The following is a 21,169-nucleotide window of genomic DNA, read 5'->3' as shown; positions in this document are numbered from 1 at the left end:
TTTATTAATTGTTGGAGACATGGCACATGTATACCATGGCTCGGGTTTTACGACCGCAGGACAACTTTCAGGAGACCTTTCTTTCTTCTTTGTGGGTTCCAGGCATCAACCTTAAGTTGTCAACAGTAGGTGTCTTTATCTGCTGAGCCATCTCACTGGCCCTAAAGTGACCTCATGCCTACAGACAACTACTACCATGAATATTGCATATGTCCCTTTTTGTGAGCCAATATCTCCAATGTCCATCCTCTCAGAATGTCCCCGTGGCTTCACAATTCCATAATGTCATCTCTCCCTTGATCTCCCTGTTTGGTGTGGTTCCACACGAGAATAGCTGGCCAGTGGCTCTTTGTAACCCATTCTCCCTCACCTTCCCCCGTTGGCATTTCCAAGTTCCTACCCACTGTCAGAAGGGATGGTCCCAGGTCTGCTCCCAGGAGTGCCCCGAATGTGTAAAGAGTCTCACGCATCCCTCCGTGTCAGGTAGGTGCCAGGTGTTAGAATCCAGACGAGAATCAGTACTCCATAGGCTGCAAACAGTAAGAAAAGGTTTCCCGGCTTTAAGATTTAAGTAAGGTTCTGAGGAGTTTGCCAGGCAAAAGTAGCAGCTTGAAGAACAGCTCGATCGATGCCTAGCAGAAGGAGCGCCCTTTCTAAGTGGCTGCTTATAGGGCTTGCCCTATACCACCAAGAGATCCAGTGTCCTCCTGCCCGGCCCCTCCTCTCTATGCAGTGTCGGGGCAAGTCACTCTCCTATATCCACCTGTGGACCCGGTTCCTGTCAGCTCTGGCTGGTCTCCTCTACGCCTCGGCCATCGTGGCCCATGACCGGCAGCCTGACTACCTCCTTCAGGCCACACCCTGGTTCCTGATTTCACTGGGCCGAGCTGCGCTGGACCTTGCTGTATCCACCCAGGCCCAGTGGCTGGGGAGGCTGGGTTGCCTGCAGCCAGGGGCTCTGTCCTACCTCCCACTTGGCATGCCTTCCTTTGGTCTTGCTGGCCAGCACACTGGCCCAGCAGTCCAGTCATTAAAAGCCTGGGACAAGCAGACGCCAGCAGTGATCCGCAGTTCAGGGCTTGCCCAGTTCAAAGACAATTCTCTGGCCCATAGCTCTCTGGAATAGCAAGGGAAAAGGGGAGGCTCTGAGCCTTCTGGGTCAATGGGCCCATCTCCAGGCTCCATTCTGTATCCTACCAGGCTTCTCTTGATGGAGCCTGCCCTCGTTGGGGAGAGGCCTGTGTAGAGATCAGAGCTGACAGAGGTGCCTTCAGTTGGTGGCTGCTGAGCCTCCTTGACTCCTGGGGCCCCAGAGGTGCTGCCTGACACGCTGTCACCCAAGCGACCTTGCACAAGTGTTTCAAGGGCAAGTGAAGCTGTACTGGTGGCTGGGGGAGTCCAGAGGTGCTGACAGCCTCTGAATGTGACTCTGTTGTGGTGGTGGGAGAGTTTAAATTACCCAGAAGTCTAAGATCAAAACAGGCCACTCTTAAAGGCTCTGCCTGAGAGGCTGCCCTCCTCCCTTCTGATTACCCGTGACTCCCAGAATTCTCTAGCTGGGGCTTTATATTACTTTTTCTTTTTGAGATAAGTTTTTTATTACATTGCCAAGTTCAAGGCTGGCCTTGAACTCGAAATGCCCCAGCCTTGGAAGTTCTAGGATGACAGGTGTGCACTACCACATCTGGCACAGCCTTGTAATTTCAACATCTGCTGGTCTTCAACACCTTGCCCCTTTTGTGCATCTCTGCATGTCTTCCAGTCTAAGAACTCTGGGCACTGCATGTAGGCTCACTGTGGTAAGGTCCCAATTTGTGTTTTCACACAGACACTGTCCTCCTCACCGTGTGTGCTATCACCGTGAGCCATGTTTCCCAAATGTTTCCATCTCACAAGCATTTAGCAGGGAACAAAAAGAGAGAGAAAAATTGATCAGGTCCTGTCTTTAAGATAGTCTCTGTTGGCCTGGGACAGGAGCGCCAGGGCAGGCTGCTCAGGAGGCAGGGGTGTGAAGAGCGCCCCCTGGAGGCAGAATTTCTCCACTTCCACGTCCGTGTACCTTAACTCCCACATTTCAGATCATCTTTCTGTCCTGCGTGATAAAGAGCAGGATGAGCCGAGCCTTCGGATTTGCTACGGCTGAATCCAGAGAGAGTGCCGACACACAAGCCCTTTTGACCTGTGCAGAGAAGGAAGAAGAAAACCAGGAGGCCAGGACCGAGGACAAGGTCTCTCTGGGTAGAAAATGTCTGGTTTGGTGGCTGGGTGCGCAGAGGTGGGAAGTACTGGGATCAGGGGCTTCTGGGAGTCTTTCTATACTCAGTCTCTTAAAAACTGCTTTTTTATGTCCAAAGCTCCCGAGATCCTGAATACAATGGGATTCTCTTTTTTCCCAATTGTCTTTGTGTTGTTTTGTTTCTGTTACTGAAGCCGTTCCTGCCTCTGTGTGGTTGGATCGTCAAGTAGTCTTGTTATTCAAGTAACTCACGGACCCACATACTGCCCAAGTGAGCGTCTTAATTTTAAAACAATGTGGGTTTTCCAGGCTTCATCCGTAGTCACTTTCCCATGCGTCTCTGACTTCATTGCCGTGTCCTGACAATTCCAGAGCCATGGGCATGCTGAATGTTCATCCCCGCCTTTGCACATCTGTGTGACACGCTGTCTCTGGAAACTTGTCCCAGGTCATAAGGATGGATTTGTATTCGAGACAGTTTAGCTATCTTGGCTTGGAGGCTGGTTTTGCTAACGTCTGAGGCAGCGTTGCTCATGACCGTGTCCAACATTTACAGCTCTAACTCACCACTAGTGAGAGTCCATATGTCTGAGGCAAGTGTCTGTCTCCTTAGGTTTTCGGGGTTGGGGTCTGCACTGTACCCCAGCCTCTTGTCTCTTTATGCTCGATCCAAACTGGTGAGTTCTAAGACACCACATCTGACCCTAACCGGGGCAGTGCATCTTCTTCAGAAGACCCACATTACAAAACATTATGGGAGCTCATAGGAGTTTTAGGACAAGTATCTCCCCTTTTACTAATTTTGGGGGACTAAAGTGATGTCACCCGCTCCTGGGCTCCTCAGCACTTCAGGCCCCTCTTACAGGGCAAGGATGGAAAGGAGGCTGGGATTCCTTTTCTTATAGGACTTGAAAGGGAGAAAAGTAATTAAAAAAAAAAAAAAAAAGGCAAGACTACTCCCTAGAACATTCTAGGCTCAGCAGTGTAGCCTGAGCCGACCAAACACCAGGGTGGGTTATTTGGGCTCCCAGATCTGAGTTTGCAGTAAAGCCCCCACCCCCACCTGGAGCAGAGAATGGGACACTTATTCCCTCCACTGTAGCCACTGAGGTAAAATTGTGCCTCACCAGAGAGCTCTCAGTCCAGAGGTCTGTGTGACCCTGGACAGGCAACGGGAAGCCTTGGGCGTGTGCCGTGATGGTTATAGGTCCAACATTTTTATGTTGTCACCCCCCAGTTGTCATCCACAAAGTAAACCCTTGAGAATCATACAATTAAATCACAAACAAAACAAGACAACAAAGCCCACACACACAATAAGCCTAACTGTTTAAGGAGACCCTGTGGTGTATGTTCATCCCCAGTTACTGTTGACTGTACCCAGCTGGCAAGCTATGCCTGAACATACCTGCTGATAGCGAAGTTCTAAAAGTGTGGGCTCAGGACCAGATGTCCCTCCTCTTAAACCCAGGGTGGCTTCTAGCAAGCTTTTCCCAAGCTAATGCTCAAGTCAGAGCCACTGTCTTGAATCAGACTTTACTCTGCACCTGGTGGGTGGCTCCCAAATTCTGAGCATGGGAAGACCTCTGCAAAGCAGCGTTTTCTGAGGCAGGGTCTCATTGTATATCCCTAGCTGGCCTAGAACCCACAATATAGATCAGGCTGGCCTCAAACTCACAGAGATCCACCTGCCTCTGCCTCTTGAGTTCAGGACTAAAGGCGTGCACCACCATGTCTGGCTTATGGTTCTTTTGAATATGAAACCTTCCTTTTAGAAGGTGCCTTCTGGCTTTATAACTTCTCCCCCTTGCCTCTCTGTTTCCCTTTTGAAGAACTCAGATTGGGTGCCTCTGACCAGCCTGTCACACTGCAAGCCCCTGAGGACAATGACAGCCATCAGTCGCTACATGGAGCTGACCATCGAGCCTGCCCAGCAGGTGAGCCCCCCTGGGTCACTACTGGGTATCCAGCCTGGTGAGAAGAAAGCCTGGCAGGCTTCCTGAAAGAGCTGGTTCTCCATTTGGGGTTCTCCAGAGTTGCAGTGGAGGGGTACAGAAAAGTTATTTTCCCTCGGCTTTCTTGGTACCATGGCTGAGGACTGGGACTCAGGTTGATAAAAGAGACAGAAACCTTTTGGTTACCCATACATAGGTGTTTACAGAGAAAAATGTGGTCCAGGGACATGAGGTTTCTAAACCACTGCAGGCTCAGGAAAAATGCTTAGAGCTTGTGAAGTTGGGGGCAAGTTAGGAAAGAAGAGAGAAAGGGATGCGTGGCAGTTCAGGGTTGTCTTCTTCTTCAGTGAGAGTCTCCAGTGACAGCTGTCCCATGTGGGGAAACACAGAAGTTTCCTCTACGAATGTGAATACAGAAGGGAACATGTATACCGTTGGCCTATTTTTAAGATTTTAGTTTTGCCAGGCAGCTATAGTCGCAACACGCGGGAGGCAGAGGCAGACGACCTCCGGGTTCGAGGCCTGGTCTACAGAGTGAGTTCCAGGACAGCCAGGGCTACACAGAAAAACCCTGACTTGAAAAACAAAACCAGACTTTAGTTTTTACTTATTTAAATGTTCTTTCATTGTATCTTTCCTCATAGATGCTACCTCACTACCTAAAGATATTTTTATACCAGCGTATACTGTATGTGTGCTGCGTGCATGCATGCTGTATGTTCCCCGTCCTGTGGACTAGTGCTTGATGCATTGCTGAGACAGAAATAAACAGTTTCGGGTTGATAGGGTTGATTGTGGCTCAGAGGTCGAGGATGCAGTCCAGCATGGAGAGTTTGAGGCAGCTGGTCACTTGCATCCACAGCCAGGAGGCAGGGAGAGATGGATGCTTGTGCTCAACCCCTCCCCCCTCAGTTCTGAGAAGTTCAGGACCCACCCCAAGAATAGTGCTGACCACTCTCAGGGTGGAGCTACCCACGGAACCGACCTACCTTACACATGTCTGCCCAGGAGACTTGTTTTCTAGATGACTGTAAGTCCTATCAAGTTGACAGTCATTATTAGACATCCCACTGTCCCCTGTCCCCTGCCCCCTGGCCCTACCCTCTCCCCTCCCCCATTCCCTTTTGTCCACTTTGTTTCCTTGAGCAGTTTTACTTCTATGGGACAGTTTTATGTGTATGCTCACACATAGCTGCATGTGTCTTTATAAAATCAAGGAGCTTGATAGAGAGGAAGAATATAATAATTTACCTTTCTGAGACCGATCTTTTTTTTTTTTTTTTTTTTTTTTTTTTTGGTTTTTTGAGACAGGGTTTCTCTGTACAGCCCTGGCTGTCCTGGAACTCACTTTGTAGACCAGGCTGGCCTCGAACTCAGAAATCCACCTGCCTCTGCCTCCCAAGTGCTGGGATTAAAGGCGTGCGCCACCACCGCCCGGCTTCTGAGACTGATCTTAATTCTCTTAAAGGGATTATCTCAAGTTGTCTCTTTTCCTGCAGATGGCCTGACAGCGTCTTTCTTTATGTCCAGTCTGCTATGTGTATAAGCTACATTGTAATGATTTCTGCAGCTGTTGTTGGACTGGTTCTGTAACTTAGCTACAAGTCTTTCAAGACGTAAGCACCAAGAGTGCTTTAGTTGGATGTGTGCTAGATCTATTTTCAGTTTCCGGAGACTCTTCCATGCTGACTTCCTGGTGGCTAGGCTAGTTTATATTACCGCCAGTAAATGTATACCGGTTCCCTTTTGTCTGTGACTTTGTTAGAATTTGTTCTTTTTCATTCTCTCTCTGTCTGTCTCTGTCTCTCTCTGTGTTTGTGTGTGGGTGGATGTGGGTGTATGCACGTGGTGCGCCACAGTGGGGCCAGAAGAAGACGTTGGACCTGGAGATGTAATCAATTGTGAGCCACGTGATGTGGGTGCTTTGGATCAGAGCTCAGGTCCTTTAGAAGAGCAGCAAGGGTCCTTAACCACTGAGCCATCTCCCCAGACCTGTTGTTAGTTTTCTTTCTTTTTTTTTTTTTTTTTGAGACAGGGTTTCTCTGTGTTCCCCTGGATGTCCTGGAACTCACTTTGTAGACCAGGCTGTCCTCGAACTCAGAAATTCGCCTGCCTCTGCCTCCCAAGGGCTGGGATTAAAGGCGTGCGCCACCACTGTTAGTTTTCTTAATGACTGCCATTCTGACTGGGGTGAGGAAGATTTTCAATGTAGTTTTTTTTAAGATTTATTTATTATTATATCTAAGTACACTGTAGCTGTCTTCAGACACACCAGAAGAGGGCGTCAGATCTCATTACAGATGGTTGTGAGCCACCATGTGGTTGCTGGGATTTGAACTCAGGACCTTTGGAAGAGCAGTCAGTGCTCTTCCAGCCCCCTCCATGTAGTTTTTAATTAAGATTTCTCTGAGGTTGAGCACTTCCTTGTACTTTATCGATCACTTATATTTCATCTTTTGTGGATTGCACATTTCATTAGAATATGTATTGATTGATTTCTTGTTTAGTTTTTCCAGATCTTTGTATATTTTATGTGTTAATGTCAGATGTATAGATGGCTAATATTATCATGATATATTTCGGGTAGTAATGTCATCTAGCAAATATTTTTTTCACCCTTCAGTGGGCTGTCTCTTTACTTGGTTAACCACTTCCTCTGTAGCTCAAAAGCTTTTTAACTTCTTGAGGTTCCATTTATCAACCCCTGAAAAGGAAATTCAGGAGTCCTGCTCAGAAAATTCATGCCTATGCTGTATTTTAAAGTATTTTACCTACATTTCCTCTCATTGTGCATTTTCTCAGTTTCCGGTCTTACCTTAAGGACTTTTGTCCATTTGGAGGCATTGTTCTTCATCCTGCTGGGTTTTCTTTTCCTTTAAGACAGTGTGTGTGTGTGTGTGTGTGTGTGTGTGTGTGTGTGTGTGTGTCCTACTGTGTAGCTACTGTGTAGCTGTAGCTGGCCTGAAACTTGTTACATAGACCAGCCTGACCTGGAACTCACAGAGATCCTCCACATCCACACCGTTCTACAGCAGGGACTTGAGCGGCCTAGGTTTCTGTATCCTTGGGAGCCTCAGAAGGAGTCGCCTCAGCTCTGAGGAAGGACTGTTCTTGGGGAAGCTATAAAATGGCAAAGAGTTTCCCTGTTTCCGTTGGCTTTTACTTGTCTTTAATTTAAAATAATCTAGATACAAAAGAGACATATTTTAGTCCCTCCCAGAATGTGGTGTGTGTGAAAGATGAAGAAAAGAATAAGATCACCAGCGGTAGTATCTAGCTGCCAGTCTGAGGGCAGTGACCTCTGGGAAGGCTTCGGAGCTAAACTCAAGGTCACCTGTGCATGTTTGAAGCATCGCTAGGCAGCAGATAGGCAGGGAGACGTCACTAGAAGCTGGTCGGTCTTGAAAAGAGGTGGCAAGACTTTGGGCTGAGGCTGAGGCAGACAGGGAAGCAAAGGATTGTAGGTAGAGTGGGGAAGGGACCTCGGGGCTCTGGCTTACCTTCTGGGTCCTCAAGGGAAAGAGGGTTGAGAAAGAGGTGACAAGAAGTTCACCTCCTTCTCCCACTATTCTAAGATTTCTTGGTCAGGTCACCAGTGACCTCTGAGTGGCTGAATCCTCAATCACCTCTGTCTGACTGAGACTCACTTGGCCCCCAGTGCTGATTCTGCAGCCCCACCAGTGTTTTCTGCCACTTCACACTAAGGGCAAACTTCATCGTTAACACTCAAGTCCCTCCTGTAGAACGGTGTGGATGTGGAGGATCTCTGCGAATTCCAGGTTAGGCTGGTCTACCTAACAAGGTTCAGGCCAGCTACAGCTACACAGTAGGACCCCAGTCTCAAAGGGGTGGGGTGGGGGTGGGGAAACATCCCAGCAAGATGAATAACATCTCCAAATGAGCAAAACGCCTTAAGGTAAGATCTGAAGGTTAGAGTGGGATTGTCTCAACCCTGACGGGGGTGCGTCCTCCTCTTGGTGTGCTTCTGCAGACCCCAGATCCACTGCCCAGTCCTCCCTCATGCTGACTCTGAGGAAGCACCCGTTCCTCTCCCCTTACTTCCAGTCCCAGATGCCCCACATGGTGTCCCACACTTACCACATCCACACAGCGCAGGCTTTCCCTGCCCAGATAGGCTCTGTGTGCACCACAGGAAGTGCTGTCCCCACAGGAAGTGCTGTCGCTATCTATGCAGTGATTCAAGCCCCAGACTCCCCTCTCTCTTCCCGTTGTGCCACCCTCTTCCCACCCAGGCTATTTGCTGGTCCTGCAAATGCTTCTTTTAAAATAGTCAATGAGGGACCTTGAGAGGTGGCTCCGGGGCTATAACTGTTCTTTCAGAGCAATTCTGGGCGTCTACATGGTGGCTCATAAACAACTGTAATTCCTGCTTAAAGGGACCCGATGCCCTTTTCTGGCTTCCAGGCTCACAAGCAGTGCACATATGAATGCAGACAAAATATCTGAACCTATGAAATAATAAAATATATTAAAAAATAGTTAATGAGGCCTGTACTGGAGAGGAGAGACAGAAGATTGCTCCAATTTCAGAGTCAGCCTGGGCTACACAGTGAGTCCAACTCGCTTTTGGGGTATTTTGTTGTTGGTTTGGTTTGGCTTGGTTGTTGTTGTTTATTTGAGGGGGTGGGTGTCTGTAGGCTAAGCTGTGCTGAAACTCAGATCCGTCTACTTCAGACACTGGGGTTATGGGTGTGTGCCACCCTGGTAGGCAGGAATGCTCTTTTACAAATACAACTTACATTTTTCAAGAAGGTTCTTCATTTTTGTATGTGTGTGTGCATCCGAGGTATGTGTATGCCCCACCACACGTGAGCAGAAGCCCATGAGGTCAGAAGAGGGTGTCAGACCACCTGGAGCTGGAGTTACAGGGTAATTGTGAGTCTTCAGTTCAGGTGCATTTTGACCCATGATGTGGCCCCTGCCCTACTATGTGGTAGACATGGGAACTCAGAGGACTTGGGGTCTGAGAGCAAGGCTTTACCCTTTGCTGGGTTATTTAGATGCTGGGTGTGAATCCCTCTGCCAATGAGAGAATCAAAGCATAAATTTAAGTGATGAGCCCACATCAGCCATGAAAGCATTCTTCTGACCAGAGGGGAGGGGGAGAATGGGAGTTGGGGGGGGTTGCGAAACGTGGGGGTGGGGGGAACTTAGTGAGAAAAAAAACATCTCAGAAGCTTTTTCTGACATGGGACCTGGGCTGTGATTGGCTTATTGCTTGCTTAGCGTGCATCTGAAGTCCTGGCTGGGTTCCACCCCCAGAACCACAGAAAAAAGAGTAGCGTGGAACTGTGTTCATCTATAGTCACCTCATGCCTCCGTGTGGCTTGATCGATACTAGGGAACCACCCTCTCCAAACCCACTCACAAGGGATGCGTGCCTCCCTCATTCTCCCCTACCCACCAGCGAGTTTCATCCAGCCTCTTCCACCTGTGTCCACCAGAGGGCGAGAGGCCCTTCTGAGGCACTGGACATCCAGCCTTCATTCCCCTCACAGTGGGCTTGACTGACTGCAAACAGCACAACCAGCATTTACCTGGTCCTTAGGAGCTGCGACACTGGCCCAAGCCTTTGCCATAGATTAAATTCAGTGCTGACCCTGGACGTATTACTCTCATTTTACAGCCTAGGAAACAGTCAAGTGGCAGGGATTGGGAGGTGGTGCAGGGGGGATGGGCTTCCATAACTGCTCAAGGTCACGTGGCTTGCCAGTGGCAGAGGTTCAGGATCGACTAGAGATGGGCAGAGGGGTCATGGCCATGAAGACCAACAGCTCCACCCTCGACGGGGACGTTGGAAAACCCTTGTTCATCCGTTGATTCCGGTGTAACACACCCTGGGAGATTATAGGATTTATTCTGTTGCCTAGGAGCCACCCGCCCCTAACCCCACTCCACCCACAGGATCTATTTCAGCTCCCATCTTCTGAGGCCATCAGGGTGCCCCTTACCTACGTCCCAGGGCTGCAACCAGAATCCTGTCTCTGTTTCTTGGTGGACTTTCTCCACCTGCCCCTCTGACTCATGGAATACGGTACACGAAGTCCACCTAGGGCTGAACCCTCAGTATTTGGGGTCAGGGGACTTATATCATGTCCCTTCGCCATTGCTGTGATCACCACTCTCTGTGATTGGCTGGGAAACAGAGACCCAAAGAGGACAAGTGTCCTACGGTGATGTGACAATCAGTTAGCAGAAGATCACCTTTCAGAAAGCTTTGGTGTAAGCTGTGTGCGTTGGGTCGTCATGCACATGACATAAAGGGGCCAGTTCTGTCCTTCTACCATGTGGGTTCTGGGAGATCAAACTTGGGCCATCAGGCTTGGTGGCAAGCACCTTTTAAGCCATGTTGCCAGACCCAAAGTATAGCCCAGGCTGGCCTTGAACTCATAATCCTCTTGCTGCTTCCCCTTTAGTGTATCCAACCAGCTGCGCCACCGCAACCCTTTGCTTTTCGTTATGGTTGTTGGTATTGAAAGAGTCTTTGGTAACCAGTCTATCCTGTAACTCACTGCGCAGCTGAATATGACCTGGAGCTCCTAGTCCTCCGGCCTCCTCTTCCCAAGTGCTGGGACTGAGAGGATTGTCCTGACCCTGGCCAAAGCCCAGAAGGTGTCATGGCTCTGAAAGTCCAGTAGATGGCACTCTCCTGATCACTGTGGATTCTCCAGAATCCTATCTACTCTGGAAGGATGGGTTAGGTAGGTCGAAGATAGAGAACAGATGCAGTCACTAACTTCCTCCTCCTCCTCCTGTGTCTCCCAGGTTCCCCACCACTCTGTCTAGTGCTGCTCTAGTGTGAGCTGATAAAGTCTTGGTGGCATGTGTTTTGGACAATAGTTGTCGTGGTTATAAATGTACCCCCCACCCCTTTAATCCAGAAATTCCTAGCGATTCTCTGTGTACCCTGAAATTTCAGATGTCTGGCTGTGTTTGTTACTTTTCTACCGTGGCAAGAAAATACCACGGCCAATGCAAATTAGAGAAGGAAGGGTTTATTTGGGCTTCCAGCTCCATAGCGGTGGTAGCAGAGGAAGCAGACTGGACCCTGGAGCTGGCTACCGGAAACTGAGGCTTGCAAACCCAAGGTGGAGAGGGGAAAGTAGCAACGGCAGGAATCTTTTTATTTTATTTTATTTTTGGGGGTGGTTTTTGAGACAGGGTTTCTCTGTGTAGCCCTGGCTGTCCTGGAACTCACTCTGTAGACCAGGCTGGCCTCGAACTCAGAAATCCACCTGCCTCTGCCTCCCAAGTGCTGGGATTAAAGGCATGTGCCACTACTACCTGCCCGGCTGCAACGGCAGGAACCTTAAACCATCAAAGCTCACCTCCACCGTTGTACTTCCTCCAACAATTCCACACCTCCTAAACTGCCCAGGGTCACCAACTAGGGGCTGAGTATTCAAGCCTCAGCCTATGAGGAGCATCTTGTCCACACCACTGCACTGGTGTGACCTACCGCGGTTAGCATGGACTGGGACTGGCTAAATAGACTGTGAGCATCTATAATGCTACTCTCTCTCTCTCTCTCTCTCTCTCTCTCTCTCTCTCTCTCTCTAAGATTTATTTTATATGAATACACTGTGGCTGTCTTCAGACACACCAGAAGAGAGCATCAGATCTCATTACAGATGGTTGTGGGCCTCCATGTGGTTGCTGGGAATTGAACTCAGGTCCTCTGGTAGAGCAGTCAGTGCTCTTAACCACTGAGCCATCACTCCAGCCCTATAATGGTACTCTTAACAACACCCCCCCCCCCCGAGCTTATTATATAGACCACGTCTAAGGCACGTTGTTAAGTGGACATAAAACCTGTAAGAGACTATAGAGTGTGCTACCTTCTATAGTGGAAGTAGGGGGCACACATATGTGTGCATTTGAGTGTGTGCATGTGGAATATCTGGAAGGACACAGGGAACAGGAGTGCCGCCACCTCTGGATGCTGAGGAATAAGGGTCCAGGGGACACTGCAGCCCGCACCTCTGCGCCTGTGGAATACTGACATGCAGGAATGCTTTGCATGTTGAGAGGTGACATAAACCAAGTGCCACTGCCCACTCTTTCCTTCACTCCTTGCAGGCAGGCTGTAGCGCCACCAGGCTGCCTGGTGACGGGCAGACGAGCACCGGAGACGCCTCCTCGCAAGAGCCTCCCTCGTACCCTCCCATCCAGGTCATCCAGGCCAGAGTGTCTTCCAGCAGCTCCTCCGAGGTCTCCTCCATCAACTCGGACCTGGAGGTACAGGGGCTGCCCTCGGGGAGGGCACGTGGGCATGTCACCTAGCAACGCTTGCTGGGGCCTCCGTGAGACGGAACCGCTTTGTAAACCTTGCCTTATTAACCTCGCGACTGCTAATCATGAGTGAGTGACGCTCTCTGCATGGCTATGGAGGAGCTCTTCAAACTTGGCGGGACTCAAACAGTTTCACGGTTAGGCCAGTCAGGGAAACACTGAATATTGGGGTCCAGTTCTCATAGACGGCTTGCACATTCAGGTCCTTCCTAAGAAGAAACAGAAAACATAAGTAATAGGTCTCTTAAAAAAGCCTCAGTGTTATAGTTTAGGATTAACGGTTTAGGCTGTAACGCCAGGCTTCATGTGGCTGAGGGGCATGAGTTCAAATCCAGCCTAGGCTATATAAGAACACTTTAGAAGGAAAGGAGAGAAGGAGGGAGGGAGAGAGAAAGGAAGGCAGGAATCTCGCTTGGTACCAGTGTTTCCCAGCCCATTTGACCATAAAAGTTTCTTTATCCCCACAAACAGAGACCTGTAATGCTGGCCCTGACCCACACAGGCGGGACCTATGGGAAGCAGCACACCCAGCCTCCATCTTCTTTGTATCTAAACAGAATGTGCATCACATGAGGGACCCACAAACTCCGATGCGTCCTGTCGCTCTGAGTACCCAGCCCCATTCAACCCCATTCAGCAAGGGAGTTTGCGTCTGTCTGAGGACACAGGAGATCAAAGGCAACACAGGCTCACACGTATGTCAGAGAACCATGCAGTCTGGCCTTTCTGGGGAAGGAATGACTGAGTTTTGTGTCCCAGCCTTTTGTGTGTTGAAATCCTGTCTGTGACACGATGTACATAAGCAGTACGTAATGTTGATCTGTGGTTTGGGTTCAGTTTGATTTTTTTTAATGCCCTTTTTTGGCAAAATAATCGTTATCTACCCAGAGTCTGAAGGTTAGTCAGACTTATACAGGGCTCAAAAATTCCAAACCTAAAAAAATAAAATTCCAAATCTTTTGACGAGGGGTAAACCAGATCGCTTAGTGTGCTTTCCCAGGCATTCCCAGCCAGTGTACCGTGCTATCTCTGCTCATACCTAGCATTCTGTCCTGGCCATTTTCCTTCCTGTCCTGGACCTCTGGACCTTCCTCCCTGGGGTCCCCTTGGGCCCCATTCCCATGGGTCAGAATTCTATCCAGAGGCCGGCTTGTGTGACCCTCCCCTTGGACCAGTGGCTCCCTCTCCCTGTTGCCCATTTCCCTGCCCACCCGCCACAGGTGGCAGTGGCCTGGTGAGTGCAGATGTGTCACCTGCTGTTCATCTGTCCCCTCAACAGCTGCTGGTTGAGGGCCGGGTCGGAGCTAGGACCTGTACACCTGTCCAGGCAATGTTCCTAAGCTGAGTCTGAGAATATATGGGACACCTAGAAGCTTGGAGCCTGCATTCTCCACTGAGGCCTGTGGCTAAAGGGACTGCAGAGTGAGGGCAGGGCAGGGCACAGACAGGGGCCCATGGGGGAGGAGTAGGGGGATATTTGCTCTCTGGAAATGGAGGCCTCTTGCTCTGTCCCTAAGCACTAGGCAGCGCGGTCTCCAGCATTGCTGGAGTCTGCCCTTGCAGCTGGTCCTGGCTGTTCCTCTGCTATGTGGAACCCATTCTTCTCCTCATTTGTAGTCTCACTTTTTTTATTAGTTATTTTCTTTATTTACATTTCAAATGTTATCCTAGTTTTCCCTCCAAAAACCCCCTACCCCATCCCCCCTCCCCCTGCTCACCAACCCACCCACTCCTGCTTCCTGGCCCTGGCACTCCCCTACAATGGGGCATAGAACCTTCACAGGACCAAGGGCCTCTCCTCCCATTGATGACTGACTAGGCCATCCTCTGCTACATATGCAGCTGGAGCCATGAGTCCCACCATGTGTTTTATTTGATTGGTGATTTAGTCCCTGGGATCTCTGGGGGTACTGGTTGGGTCATATTGTTGTTCCTCCTATGGGGCTGCAAACCCCTTCAGCTCCTTGGGTACTTTCTCTAGTTCCTTCATTGGACCCTGAACTCAGCCCAATGGATGGCAGTGAGCATCCACTTCTGTATTTGTCAGGCACTGGCAGAGCTTCCCTATAGTCTCACTTTTAAAATCCTATGTAAAAATATGTACATCCAGGGGCTGGAGAGATGACTCAGAGGTTAAGAGCACTGACTGCTCTTCCAAAGGTCCTGAGTTCAATTCCCAGCATGGTGGCTCACAATCATCTGTAATGGGATCCAATGCCCTTTTCTGGTGTATCTGAAGACAGCTACAGTGTACTCATATACATAAAATAAATATTTTAAAAATATATGTATATCCAACCAGGCCGTGGTGGCCCACAACTTTAATCCTAGCTCTTGGGAGGCAGAGGCAGGCGGATTTCTGAGTCAAGGCCAGCCTGGTCTACAGAGTGAGTTCCAGGACAGTCAGGGCTACACAGAGAAACCCTGTCTCAAAAAAAAAAAAAAAAAAAAAAAAGTGCAGATGCCCCAGCTCAGGATTCCTGCTTCACATTCTCCACCACATACAGCCAATGGCACAACTGCCAAGGTCCTATAAAAAAAACAGTGAGTGTGGGACTAAGCCCACAGGGCTGGGAGCTCCCATGATACAGGGGGGTCATGGCTGTCTCCGGGTGTGTGGTCCATCTGTCTGTCTTACTGGCAGCTTAGCTTACATTGTGGTTTTTTGTTCTTTGTTTTTTGTTTTTTTTTTTTAAACAGGCACTTATAATGTAGTCCTGCTTGGCCCCAGAACTTGATAGGTATGGGCCTTGAACTTGAGGCAACCCTCCTGCCTCTGCCTCCCAAGTGCTGAGATTACAGGTATGTGTCACCATGCCTGACCCACATTTCTATTTTTTTAAAGTAATAAAAATAGGTATGGTGACTCAAGCCTAAAATCTCAGCATTCAGGAGGCTGAGACAGGAGGATTGCAATGAGTTCAAGGCCAGCTGGGGCCGTATTGTGAGTCTGAGGTTAGCCTAGGCTACTGTGAGACCTTGTCTCAAAAACACAAGCAAAAATAATATATGCATATAGTCCCAATTACCTGGGAAACAGAGACAGGAGGATTAGAGCCCAGGGTTAAGACCAGCCTGGGAAATACAGCAAGAACTAACCTAAATATATTAATACATGCAACACACTAAATGTCATACATTTTGGGGGGCAGAAAATTTGGAAAGCATGAAGAGGGTAAAAATGGAAATTCAGATTAAACACCAGGCCCACTAACTGGCTCTTACCTCCTCAGAGCCGTTGGTGCGGAGAGCCACGTTCCTTAAATTTCTTGGTTTGTTTGGTACTAAGTGATATCAGGAGGTGTCTGTTGGCAGATGGCGTAACTGTATATCTCACCTCGGCAGCTGGTCAGTCATTCAGCAAACATTTTCTGAGCGTGGGCATGTGAAGGGAAAACATATGAGGACAGAAGGACAGGCCTGAGCCTGCCCACGGGCAGGCAGCAGCAGTGCCTCTTGGCCACAGTGGCTCAGACCTTCTGCACACGCCTTCGGAACTCTTGCCTGAAAGATGGAAACGTGGGGGGTCAGAGTCAGGCCTCAGAGATCGCATCCTGTGCTTTAGCCTCTCTCCTCCCTAAGGTGGCATCGTTCTCATACTTGATGTACATTCAGAGCACCCAGGGCATCCCTCCTCCCTCCTGGGATGCCGCTCCTGAGTGTATTTCCCTCATCCCTATGGCCTGATCTGTCACTGACCACATGTGCTTCTGCTAGACCCCGTAGATGAGAGTGGATGCTTCTACATCCACTGTCCAGGCCTGAGGGCCAAGGAGATACTCAGTTCCTGTCACCTTTATCCCCTTCTTTCCTTCCTTCCTTCTTTCCTTCCTTCCTTCCTTCCTTCCTTCCTTCCTTCCTTCCTTCCTTCCTCCCTTCTGTTTTTGTTTTTATTTGTTTGAGACAGGGTTTCTCTGTATAGCCCTGGCTGTCCTCGAACTCACTCTGTAGACCAGGCTGGCCTTGAACTCACAGAGATCCGCCTTCCTTTGCCTTCCAAGTGCTGGGATTAAAGGCGTGTGCCACCACTGCCTGTCATTTTCTTAACTTTCATAGAGTGGTTTGAGATTCTTGGGGTATGTGTCTACTATTGTGAACGCTGACTTCCCATCATGCACTTGGGGAAGTGAAGCGAGGGATGCTTTCATCATGTTGTATCCATGGTATCCCAGCTCACAGAGTATTTCTATACCCTATCCATCAGAACGACAGAGTGCTGATCTTAACTCTGTATGTGTCCTGTGCAAGGCCCTGGCAGGGGCTAGTGAAGACTTCCCAGGCACTACTGATTTTAAACAGCCCCAAAGGCAGACGTCTGAGGCTAGATGAGTTTTGTTAGCTTGAGGAAACATAAGACAAAGCCAAGTATAGTGCCTCCCAACTGTAACCCCAGCCATTGCCAGCTAGCCCAGGCAGTGATAGCTGGAATAAAAAAGAAGAAGAGGAGGCTCAGCCAAGATTTGAACCTAGTGCCATTAGCTCTGAAGCCTGTTTTGTTTTCCACTGCGCTGCAGGAGATGGTACCTAACAGCACTGGCAGGGCCAGGGTTGTTCCGCCTGAGCTCTGGCATAGATGAGAAAACTGACTTCTGCCCCAGTCTTCCTACTCATGTGTATTACACCTTGTCTTGTCCAGCTCAGGATGAAACACTGGGATCTTCACGAATCTCAGTGTCGGCAGAAGGCACGAGACCAACAAGGCCACACTTGCCATGGACACTCCCCTGGGAAAACCATAGGGCTTAGTCACCTCCCTACGGCTGTGATGAAACACCAAGACCAAAAGCAACTTGGGGAGGAAAGAATTACATATCCCGAATCACAATTCAATGCGTGAAGTCAAGACAGGAACTCAAACAGGGCAGGAACTTGGAGGCAGGAGCTGATGCAGAGACATGGAGGAGGGCTGCTTACTGGCTTGCTCCCCATGGCTTTCTCAGCCTGCTTTCTTTTTTTTTTTTTTTTTTTTTTTTTTTTTTTTTTTTTTTTTGGTTTTTGGAGACAGGGTTTCTCTGTGTAGCCCTGGCTGTCCTGGAACTCACTTTGTAGACCAGGCTGGCCTCGAACTCAGAAATCTGCCTGCCTCTGCCTCCCGAGTGCTGGGATTAAAGGCGTGTGCCACCACGCCCGGCTCTCAGCCTGCTTTCTTATAGAACTACTAGTCCAAGGGTGGTACCACCAATAGGCTGGGGCCTCCCCCATCAATCACTAATAAGGAAATGCCCTACAGACTTGCCTACAGCCTGATCTTGTAGAGACATCTCAAGTGAGGTCCCCTCCTCTCAGATGACTCTAGACTCTGTTAAGTTGATATTAAAACTAGCCAGGGTGTGTAGAAACTCTTATCTGCCTGCCTTCAGTGCAGCACTAAAGAAAACTGCATAGAGGAGCAGATGACCAATTTTCAAAAGTGGTTATGGCTGATGGCCATAGAGAAAGGGCATTCACATGGTCTCTGTGGAGACAGACTCTCAGCATTTTCAGGAGAAGGCACACTCCATAGACCGTGAATCCACACATTATTCGTGGCACCCATTCAATACAAGGTACAAGGGTGGTGACACACTATAGCGCCATCTGAGAGCCCTGGGCCTGACATAAGATCAGAAATGATGGGAAGGCCAAAAGTCCCAGCCAAGATTGAATGTGAAGGAGTCTTGATGCTGTGGAACACAATGGAGACCCCCAGATGTAATGGTGCACAGCTGGAAGAGATAATTGTGCACAGCTGTAAAGGTGCACAGCTGGAAGAGATAATTGTACACAGCTGTAAAGGTGCACAGCTGGAAGAGATAATTGTGCACAGCTGCAAAGGTGCACAGCTGGAAGAGATAATTGTGCACAACTGTAAAGGTGCACAGCTGGAAGAGATAATTGTGCACAGCTGTAAAGGTGCACAGCTGGAAGAGATAATTGTGCACAGCTGTAAAGGTGCACAGCTGGAAGAGATAATTGTACACAGCTGTATAGGTGCACAGCTGGAAGAGGTGGTGAAGATTGTTTACCCTGGGCCAGTGTGGTGGTCTGTGTTTGTTTGTTTTTTTATGAAAGCCACCCCACCCCCTACCCCCGTAGGCTCATAGGAAGTGACTATAGGCTCATTAGAAGGTGTGGCCTTGCTGGAGGAAGTGTGGGGTGAGTTTTGATGCTTCCGATGCTCAAGTCAGGCCCAGTGTCTCTCTTTTTCCTGCTGCCTGCAGACCCAGATGTAGAACTCTTGGCTCCTTCTCCAGCAGCATGTCTGCCTGCATGCCGCCATGCTTCCCGCCATGATGACAATAGACTGAAGCTCTGAATTAATTGTTGTCCTTCATAAAAAAGTTGTTGTGGTCATGGTATCTCGTCACAGCAATAAAATCCTAAGATGGCCAGTTTCCCATCCCAAACTAGAAAGAAAGACGCCCCCCTCAGGAAAGCTTAGGGGGCAAGTCACCAGCCAAGAGGACCAATGTCCTTGATAACTGCTGTGTCAGTGGCAGCCTAGACATGCTCACACACACACACACACACACCCCACTATGTACCCACACATCCGCTCTAGAACATTTCTGTTCCTGTGACTCAAACCCCAGAAGTTGTAAGTTAACCTTGACCAGAGGAGCACTTTATTGGCAACATTGCTTGCAAATTTCGTGATCGAGTCCCTGGTGTGCCGCTTCCCTCCCTTTGCTCTAAGGTATTTGTGTATCAGTATGACTAGAGTCTAGAGACATAGGATTCTGCACATGATCTGCACACACAGTAACCCCTCCAGGCTGCCCTTTCCTTCCAACCTTAGCATGTTTTTGTGTCATTCTCACAAAGGAAGCCCATCCACTGTGGGCTGAGGTTGCGTTCTCTGATCCAGCACAATGGGCCTGTCCAGACCTGTTGGAGAAGCCTGCCAGTCAGACCACCCAGAGCAGTCAGGCCTTGCTGGAAAGCCTTGCCCTTCCATAAAGCACGTTATGTCCCATGGACTGTTCCAGGCTGCAGATCCTATTTCCCTCGTCTCAGCCCAGGAAGGACAGGGAATGTGAGGCAGTCGGAGAGGAGGGACTGTAATGCCAGCGGCTCCAGGGTAAGTGCTGTATAACGGGTTATCCTTCGTCTCCTTTCTATTGCTGTAATGAGGCTCCATGATCATGGCAGCAGGCAGGTTCGCATGTGCTGGAGCAGCAGCTGAGAGTTCACATCTTGAAGCACAAGTACGAGGCAGAGGGAGACACAAACCCAATCCCAGTGCCACAGGTCCTCCAACAAGGACACACCCCCTCCGATGAGGCCACGCCCCCTCTAATGAGACCACACCCCCTCCAATGAGACCGCGCCTTCTCCAATGAGGCCACACCTCCTAATCCTTTCCAAACAGCCCCACCAACTGGGAACCAAGCATTCAAATATATGAAACCAATAGGGACCGTTCTCATTTAAACCACCATAGTCAAGAATACTGTATGAGTTTTAAAAAGACATAGATCTGATGTGGCTCAACAGGAGAGTGCTTTTGTAGGCTGGTTAGGACCTTGGGTTCAGTTCCCAGCAATGAACATAATAATGGAAACAGAAAGAATGAAAGTGTGGGAAAATATGGTGTAGGATTTTAAGGTTTGCAAGAGGCAAAAAGAGAAATCCATTTAATCCGATCTATGGAAGATGAACCTATTTTGTCTCTGTATGGCCAGTCTGAAAATGTGACCCATGTCGCGTCCAGTGCCATCTTACCTCCCTGGTCTTGGGAGCAGTCACTTCTCCCTACATAGAAGAGGAAGTCCTTGGTCCTGATGCTCCTGTTCCCACAGTCTGTCTTAAGCTTAGAATGTGACCTTCTTTTCTCAATGCTTAGCCACCCTCCACTTCCTCAGGAATAAGAGAAATATCGCCACATGCTGTGTAGACACAAAAAACAAAACAAAACAAAACAAAACAAAACAAAAAAAACCTAGTGCCTGCTTCTTGATTTCAGAAGCCTGGGAAAGCAAGCTGTAGGGAGCACGTGAGTGGAAACTCTGTGCGGTGGTTCACAGAGGTGACGCAGTCAGGACCTTGAGAACAACTCAGGAATCTGTGGCGCCAGGTGTGGTGGCAACACCTGGAGTCCAGTCCTTGGGAGCCGGAGGCTGGCTTGAATCACAGACATAACAAGATCCCATCCCGAAGGATAAAGGCTGTGTGTGAGAGATGTTTGTTGAGTGCAAAAGAGAAAAAGTATTTGCACAATTTGATCTTATTGCATTGTAAGTAGTAAATGCATGTCACCATTATACATATAGCATGACAATAATAACTGTTCTCAGAAGGCTATTCAATAACTATTCAGAAACTCTCCCAAAGATAGGAGTGTTTCCTGCATGCGTGTCTGTGTACCACGTGCATGCAGTGCCTAAGGAGGCCAGAAGAGGGCGCTTGTATCACCTGGAACTGGAGTTACTTTCCAGATGGTTGTGAGCCACCATGTGATGCTGGGACTCAAACCTGAGATCTCTAGAAGAGAAGCCAGTGCTCTTAACTGCTGAGCCATCTCTCCAGTCCCAGGTGTGTGTATATTTTTGGGATAGAATCTTAAGTAGCCCAGGCTAGTTTCAAATCAATATGTAGACCTTGAAAACCAGGTCTTCCTGCTCTCCGCCTCCCTAGCGCCAGCCAGGACACTGTTTTTTGAAAATTTTACAAACAAACAAAACCA

General features: G+C 49.0%; 1 protein-coding gene across 4 annotated transcripts in view; it reads left to right on the top strand.

Annotated features, from left to right (window-relative positions):
* Window positions 1-21,169, top strand: part of Tmem44 (transmembrane protein 44) — a 36,764-nt gene that overhangs the window by 8,734 nt on the left and 6,861 nt on the right. For all 4 annotated transcript variants that reach the window (XM_029470836.2, XM_021185409.3, XM_029470837.2 and 1 more), the window contains exons 6-9: window positions 734-904; window positions 2,079-2,228; window positions 4,069-4,173; window positions 12,292-12,450. In XM_029470836.2, coding sequence (XP_029326696.1) covers window positions 734-904; window positions 2,079-2,228; window positions 4,069-4,173; window positions 12,292-12,450 — 585 coding nt within the window. The remainder of the gene's footprint in view (window positions 1-733; window positions 905-2,078; window positions 2,229-4,068; window positions 4,174-12,291; window positions 12,451-21,169) is intronic.

This window comes from Mus caroli, unplaced genomic scaffold (assembly GCF_978045245.1).
Source record: "Mus caroli unplaced genomic scaffold, Mus_caroli_1 scaffold_17, whole genome shotgun sequence".
Classification (NCBI taxonomy): domain Eukaryota; kingdom Metazoa; phylum Chordata; class Mammalia; order Rodentia; family Muridae; genus Mus; species Mus caroli.
This window is presented reverse-complemented; position numbering and strand designations above follow the sequence as displayed.